Below are 7,879 nucleotides of genomic sequence, written 5' to 3'. Positions count from 1 at the left end.
AGGGGCTAAGTTGCTGCAACTCCTCTACACCTGCCTTAAAGATGGCTTCACAAAGAAATTCTAGCCAACATCCCATTTCCGGGGTTTGGAACTTGTCTTGCCACTGTTTTACGTAAAAGCAGAGCAAAGGCTCCTGAAAGAGCAATGAAGTACGAAGTACGGATGCCGTGAAAGACAGTTATATTAAGAACGCTATCTCACCTTCTCACATGAAAAGAAATCAATATAGGGTCTCTCCTCCCCACCCCACCCCCGCGCTTTTTGAAAAGGAATGCTCCCCACCCCCATATTTCTCATTTGGCCTAGTGCTTTAGGTACACTATTGTTCTGAATCCCTACAGTATTTTTCTTGCCTGAAAGAACCTGGCCAAATTTATAGTCCTACACATTATGACTCCCAGGCTTTACCTACCACTCACTTTGCCCCAAACATTTCAGATTTTTGAAAAAAAAAATATAACAGGACTGAGAGCAGATTTCCTTTTCTTCTCCTGTCTCATCTTGGAATGCTCCTTTCAGAAGGACCGTCATTTGTCTAATTGCAATACACATGGTGATGGGGGAGGGGGTTATCCATCAGAATCACTTTGAGCTCTTAATTCCAGGTTATTGAGGGATTTCTGTTGCCTTTTTCCCTTACACACGGTAGGAGACATGTATTTAATTTCAATATTCCTTCCTACCAGAAACATTGGAGTTATATTTAATATCATTTAAATGATTTTGTGGTTAGGTGGGGAAGAACCATCCTAAGCACGATGGTACTATAAACAGGCCCTATGTGCAGACAGATTCATAAACAGAGCATCCAACACAGACACATTTCTGCAATCATGCAGCTCCTGACTTCTGTTTTGCATTGTTGGATTTCTGGAGAATTCATCTGTCTTTTAACCGTCTGCATATAACCTCACTAGCCAGTTATCAGGGGGCCAAAAAGGAGCAGTTTTCATGGTCGAAATAATTTTATTTATCCAGAATATACAGTTTAATTCCTCTATCTACACTTATTTACACGGTTAAAATAACATTGAAAAAAGTCTTTTTGAAAAGTTGAGGTCATAGATTTCAAGGCACCATTGATAGTGTCCACAGTTGCGCAAAAAAAGGTTCTTTTTCGTAAAAAAAGGGGGCGGGGTCCTTTGAAATGCAATAACTTACATGCAAAAAAAAAAAAAAGCTTTACACATGAATCTTTGTTTCCATTGTTCAAACATCCCCGTATGAATTCCTTTCTTTCTGATTTCTAAAACAGCAAAACACTGTAGTCCCAAAACTGAGCAAGAGAGAGTAGCCCCTCTAATAAAGCGTCCCGGAGGCCAGTGCCAGCGGGTGCTGCAAGGAGCCAGGCGGTGGCAGGTGGGAATTGATTGAGCTGGCTGCACTTGGGTACCAGGAAGCCGAGTTCTCCAGGTAGCCGGACGCGGGGGACTGGTTGGAGGTCGGAGGGTGGGCATGAGGGTGGTGGCTGAGAGAGCGGGATGAGCCCTGGGGCTCCCACACCGCCGGTGACTGTGGCGAGTTACACGCCATAGGGTCGCTGGAGCTGGGACTGTGCTCCGGGGGCATCTCCCCGTTTTTCATGATCTTCTTGATCTTGGATCTTTTGTTCTGAAACCAGATTTTCACCTGGGTGGGGAACAAAGGCACACGTTACCGGGACACTCAGAGGTTGCCCGCGCCTTTCCCTGAGCGACGAATGAAGACTCTTCTGGCTCTCGTCCTGCCCTGATAACTACCAGCAGCGAGCTGCCTAGCGCCTGGAGCGACGTTGTAGTCGCAGGCTATGCAATAAGAGGGACCCACAGAGGGAGCCCTGTCCAGCTCAGCAGGCGCCAGCTTCAGCAAGAGTGAGACCCCAAGGCTTTGTCTTTTATTCTCTCTAGACCCGGTCGCAGTGTGGGCCTGTGCACCAGTGCACTAGGAGGATGCTCGAAGGCTAGAGTGCCCGGGGCGGGGGGGGGCGTGGGCCAGACTGTGGGTTTACTGTGCCAAGGGAAAAGAGCGATCTCCCAATCTCATGCCGGACTCCCTTCAATCCCCTCAGCACCAGGAGGCCAGACTCTGCCTGAAGCTCTGGGCGGCGACGTGAACATTCCTAACTCTAGGCCCCAGCGGGCTGGAGTGGGAGGGAAAAGAAGGGGGACAATCCAGGAGGGTTTCCCCGTACAACAGCGCCCCCCACCTCGCGACCTTCAGGTTGCTGCGACTTCCAGCTGCCTCAGGGATAGGACAAACCGGGACACCACGATTCAGGCCTTTGCGTGGCTGGAGACCCATCAACAGGCCAATAGTACCTGGCGAGCTTCTCATTGTGAAAGGACCCAGACATTTCTCAAGACGGTTCCCCCAATACCCCAATACCCCTTCTCTTGTTTTCACTATGGAACCTGGGTCCTCAGCCCTTGGTGGCTAAATCGGGGTGGGGGTGGGGGGACGGGGCGGGGAGGAGCAGCAACTCGGGACAAACGACGAATCCCGTGCCCACCGCCACGTGGGCCTGGCTCATGGAGGGAAAGATGCAACGGTTGTTGTCTTTCTATCTGTAAATTCCTGCAAAGTGCTAGAGAATGGGCTCCAGCCAGTCGGGACCAAACCATGCAGCCCAGCCGAGCTTGCAGGCGAGGCGGGGCCGGTACCCGGCGGCGGCCGGATTTACCTGTGTTTGCGTCAGTCCTAGAGAGGCGGCCAACTCCGCGCGTTCTGGCAGGGCGAGGTACTGAGTCTTCTGAAACCTTCTCTGTAAAGCGGCCAGCTGAAAGCTGGAATAAATAGTCCTGGGTTTACGAACTTTCTTTGGTTTACCATTCACCATCCTCACCTCTGGCTCGGCCACTTCTTTCTCTAAATAATCAAAACAGACTAGGTTAGCGCTTCCGAGCAGACAATGGCTCTTTTGCATAGGCACTCAGATCACCGAGGTTTTGTTTGTTTTGAAATAGGTAGTCATCTTTCTCTTCCCCAATATCACAACCTTGGCTTTTCAAACCCCAGTGAAATCTGTCCTTTCCTCAAATCCTACATAGAGGAGTTGGCGAGTCTCCGTTTAATAGCCACTGAGAGCGTGGGACACATAGGACACATCAGGTTCGTCGCTTTAGGGATGGAACTCGTTGGAGCTGCTTGCTTCTCTCATTATTTTTTCCCTTCCTGTATTCACCTTGTGCGTTTCTGGGACGCGAGTAGCCACTCCACTCCCAGGGTGTCAAGCGAGGAGGCCCCTGGGCCATGACCCCGCTTCTGTCGGCGTCTGTTGGGTAGCCCGCAGAGGCTAGACGCTTGGGCAGGGAAGACGCTAGCCAAGGTCTCCAGAGTTCAAAGACCGACAAGCAAACTATGTTCCTTCTCTACAGCGGCAAGAGGTCGGTCGGGGCTTCGGCAGACAGAGAGCCGATTATGTAGTCCCCATAATCTCACTGCAGATCTGAGAGGGCACAGATGTGTCTGGTTTCTTTCACAAATAGACTTAATATGTTCTTGACCAAAAAAAAAAAAAAATCCTCCCCTCATGCACAAATACAGAGACAGCAAGAGGAGCAGACTGAAACTTCAATCAACAATGTATTGAAAAGAAATCTGTAGTAAGATTATTTTTCGTAGTAAAGGGGAGGGCAGCTGGGAAGAATTCTCACTGTTCTAAATGTACCCCGCTGGGGTCCCGGGAATCTGTGTTTTGCTAATGTGCCCCTAGACCTCATGGCCCCTTCCCCCTTCAGTCCTGGATGGAGTGGAAGAGTGGCCGTGTGAAGCTGCGGCCAAAGGAAGGGTGGAGAAAGAGGGAGGGCTGTGGTCCCCACTCTACTGGAGTAGGGGATGCTAATATTAGCAGCCTTATTAATGTGTTGGTGAGAGGAGATCAAAATCAACTAGTAAAACTTCTTCCCTGAGACTTCGCTCCTCTCATTTAGCGCCCAAGTTCTCTACCTCACTGTAATTCTCTGAGGAAGTTTCAAGATGGACAGGAAAGGGGGAAGGAGGGCTGTGGGGAAGAAGGAGGCAGACAAATTCTAGGCACTTCTGGAGGGAGCGCGCGAGGGGGGTGGAATCCCTCTAACAACGTGAACTCTCCACAACCCTCCGCTATTTTAAATGGCTTTTTGTATTTGGAAATGCCTTGTATAAACCGCAAAGTTCCCTGCTCGCTTCTCTCTGTCAGGCTGCAGCCCTCTGGCCCTCTGGCCCTCAGGCCACCCGGTGTGCTGCCGGCACCCTCCCTGCGAGGCCTCGGGGCGCTCCGCAGGCTAATCCAGACTGGATCTCACCAACTCAGCACGCTCACCCAGAATTCCAACTAACTTTCCTTTTATTACGCAAACACCACTGGGGCTGCCTGATTCTTTCTTTCCCCCCCCAATCCCTAGCCTCTTTCCAGCCAAGCTGACTTTCTGGCTTGGCTAGCCTGGAATCCAGCTAAGGAGGGACCCCCGAGGGGCGCCAGAGGGAAAATACCGGATTAAACCTCTTGGAGGTTCCTCCACTGAACCCCCCCCCCGCAAGTGCCTGTGTGAGATGCTGTTCTGTTAGCAGTCCCAGGCCCCCATTCCCTTCTGCCAAGCCCCCTTCTATGGATGAGGACAGCGTGGCCCTCATCTACCACCCAACTTCGCGCCCGCGGGGTTACGGATGCCTTGGGTACCTGCCTCCCGCCCCCCGCACGCCTACCTGGCTGGCTGGTGGCACTCGGGACTCGGTTGTAGGCGCCTCCGTACTGGTGGTAGGGGCTGGCGTAGCCGTAGTCGGCATAAGCCTTGGCCGGGTAGCCGGCTGCGGAGCCGTTCACGCTGTGATACTGGTACTGGTATGGGTTGAGCGCTTTGCCGTAAGAAGCAGAGGTAGGAGAGCAGTAGCCATGAGGGGCGGCCCCCGCGGGACTGTAGTAGTCAGAATCGGTGGCCGAGGACTCCGGCAAAGTTGGCGATTCCTGAGACGGGTGGTGCATGGCGGCGGACGTCGGGAACGGAGCTTGGAAGTCGCCGGATCGGATGCTTGGGACTCTTCTGTCAAACACTCCTGTCATAGCTCCCGGGCGGTGGCTGTCCTATTGAGGCGGCCGCTGCTGCCAGAATTGGCTGTGGAGCTGCTCTGGTCTAAGCAGACATGGCTGTGGGAGCGAGGGAGGAGGAGGAGGAAGAGGAGGAGGCGGCGGCGGCGGCGGCGGCGGGGAGGAGGAGGCTGGGAGTCGTGGAGGCTATGTCTCCCGCAGGCTGACTGTTGGCTGAGGCGCAGCACAGCCTTGGTTAAATCCTTAATTGCGCGCTTACGCACAGCGGGGTGGATCGGGTTCCATTGGCCAGGGCCTCGGGAGCAGAGCAACACCCTAACTCGTTCAACTAGTTTTAGCACAACAAAGCATTGCTTAAAAAGAGAGAGAGAGAGGGGGGGGCGCATGAGGAGGTGTGTGTGTGTGTGTGTGTGTGTGTGTGTGTGTGTGTGTGTGTGTGAGAGAGAGAGAGAGAGAGAGAGAGAGAGAGAGAGAGAGAGAGAGAGAGAGAGAGAGAGAGACTGTACGTGTTGTTGCCTGTTGGGGGAGGCAGGGTCTCAGTCGATCTGTTTTTAGTGAATAGCTGCTACAAATCAAGCAGTTCCAGGGCCCAGCTCTGTGCTGTGTGAAGACAACGTGTTCCAATCAGCAGTCTCAGAAGTACACGCTTAGAGGATGCAGCCCATGATGCTCTTTTCTTTCTGCACACCTACCTGTCCTATCCCCCCTCCTCCGACGGAGACTGTAGAAGGGAACACTGCTGTGGGAACGTGTGCGGAGGGGGAGGAGCAGTATTAGATGGCGGTGAGAACAAATGGAAGAAGAGCATTGTATTAGTGGGATGTTGGGATGCAAGTTGCAACTCATTTGTGTTGAAAAATTTGTAAATTGGAAAACAGATGGGTGTGCAGCCAGCCGTTTTGCAGAAGCCTATTTCTCACGACTCCACAGAGATGTTCAAGAGTCTAGATGTCCATTTAGCTGTCAGTGGCAACTGAAGTCTTTACAGGGAGTGCTAAAAAATCAAGGTCTTATTCCTGAATACTTTGTCATTGCCTAGACTCTTAGTTTGCTTTCCTGAAGGAGCGGTCCCTAATTTTGTTCACTATCCTCATCTACTTGGAAGCTTCTAGAATGGTTTGTGTCTCGGTTCAGTAGCCAGACTCTGGCAAAAGTGAATTGATTCGGGTGTGTGAACTCTAGTGTGCCTCCAGACCCGATGGGATATGAAGAAAACAGAGTAGGCAGAGAACCAAGTCCACCTGGGAGGTGGGGTCTTATTCACTGATGACCCTCTACTGGGGCCATTACCTACATATACTCCAAGCGCCTCTCAGTTCCCTAGTTTGGGTTCTGTACCACCGCCCCCTCTTATTTCCTGCCTACTCAACATCTTAGTTTATGTACAAAGGGAGCAGGGCTCAAGATCCCTACATTGGGCACAAGCCACCAAAAGAAGATTATTTTGTCATCATGTGCTTTTCCTCTAGTTACGATTGAGTGGGGGGCTTAGGGATGTGTCATAATCCTCACTCATGGTCCATTTCTAGTCCCCTCAAAAATGAGTTGTATCCTATTTGGGGCCTCATTTTGTCTTTCTCTTGGGAGGCCCGTAACCCTGGTGTGTCATTGAATATTCAGGGCGGAATCTTTTGGCTCCTCCTACCCCTTGGCCAGTGGAAGAAGTGAAAATCTGCCTGAGTTTTGTCTTTGTTCATATTTTGACTACACTGTTACCAACGCCTCCAATCCTCTGTCAGAGAGCTGGAAACCGGATGTCAGTCCCTCCCTGCAATCTGGCCTTGCAATTGGAAGCAGCAGCGTGGGCCTCAATGTGCACACGGGCCCATAAACCCACAGCTACTGTCCCTTTTCCTTGGCTGGACAACTTGGGCTTTCGTCAGCAGGGCCATCCCTTTCTTTATCGGGAGTCCTTATTTGCAACCTTAGTGTCTCTAGATCTCCCTTCTGACACAGATGTGTGGGTTCAACAAATGTTTGCCATAACTTGGCCCTGATCCCGTGCCTTTGAGTTTTATATGGTTGTCCGGGCTCTGGCTTTGCACTGAGTGTCTTCAAGGAGGCAAACAGACCACTGACCTTACTGGATTATGATCGAGGTCTGCTCTAAAGATGCTCACCTAATCCATGGAGCCTAATTGCACAAATCAATGCCTGGGGCTGGTCAAAGTGTTAGAGGTTTAAAAGGGGTGGGGGGGGGCAGAGATGGGTGGTCCTTCACTGGCCCCAATTCTATTTACTAGGGATTTAAATGTAATAACCAAGAGGGAAAAAAGGTCAGCATGGTCATCAACATGAGTCTAGCAGTACTCTAAGAACTTGGTGAGAAGTCCACTTCCCAAGAGCTTCATACTGGAAACTGCAGACATACTTCATGTTATATTTATTGGTAAGATCATTCTAGATCTTGCTAAAATTTACTTGCTGCTTCTTTTTTTTTTCAGTGGAAATATATATATATACACATATGCATGCACACACATGTATGATTGCACATGCATATATATTTACACACAAATATATTTATGAATAACAAAATATATAATATTTATGAACAGCGAATAAGAATGGGTAAGGAGAAAAGGGCACATCATCTTTACATGTAAGCTGAGGTACTGAAACATTGGCCCACATGCAGATGTAAGCCTGTTGTATTAAAGCCAGTTCAGGGTGAAATCACCAAATCTTGGTGCCTCTTTGAAATTCACCAGTCTCAACTTTCTTGATTGCTTTTCTGAGTTGAGCTTTGTCCCCTTCCGATCTTTTCTTAAATACGGTCAAGGGAGGGCCACTATAGAAAGCCCGGAGTCTGCTCACAATATGTTGTCCTGTTTCATATCACAAATACACTCTCTGTGTTCTGTGTGCTCCAGGCCC

The 7,879-nt window shown here is 50.4% G+C and overlaps 1 protein-coding gene across 2 annotated transcripts; it reads right to left on the bottom strand.

Annotated features, from left to right (window-relative positions):
- Window positions 1-946: 946 nt before the first annotated feature.
- Dlx5 (distal-less homeobox 5) lies at window positions 947-5,195 on the bottom strand. Of its 2 annotated transcripts, none has more exons than XM_032905293.1 (3): window positions 4,663-5,195; window positions 2,660-2,844; window positions 947-1,629 (listed from the first exon to the last, which is right to left on the bottom strand). In XM_032905293.1, the coding sequence occupies exons 1-3, from the start codon at window positions 5,015-5,017 to the stop codon at window positions 1,300-1,302; spliced, it is 870 nt and encodes a 289-aa protein (XP_032761184.1). In that variant the 5' UTR covers window positions 5,018-5,195; the 3' UTR covers window positions 947-1,299. The 2 variants fall into 2 exon arrangements, with proteins under 2 accessions (XP_032761184.1, XP_032761185.1); XM_032905294.1 differs by having other exon boundaries at window positions 1,539-1,629; window positions 2,660-2,762; window positions 4,663-5,130.
- Window positions 5,196-7,879: the final 2,684 nt, after the last annotated feature.

This window comes from Rattus rattus, chromosome 6 (genome assembly GCF_011064425.1).
Source record: "Rattus rattus isolate New Zealand chromosome 6, Rrattus_CSIRO_v1, whole genome shotgun sequence".
Classification (NCBI taxonomy): domain Eukaryota; kingdom Metazoa; phylum Chordata; class Mammalia; order Rodentia; family Muridae; genus Rattus; species Rattus rattus.
Note: the sequence above shows the minus strand (reverse complement) of the source record. Positions and strands in the feature narration are given on the sequence as shown.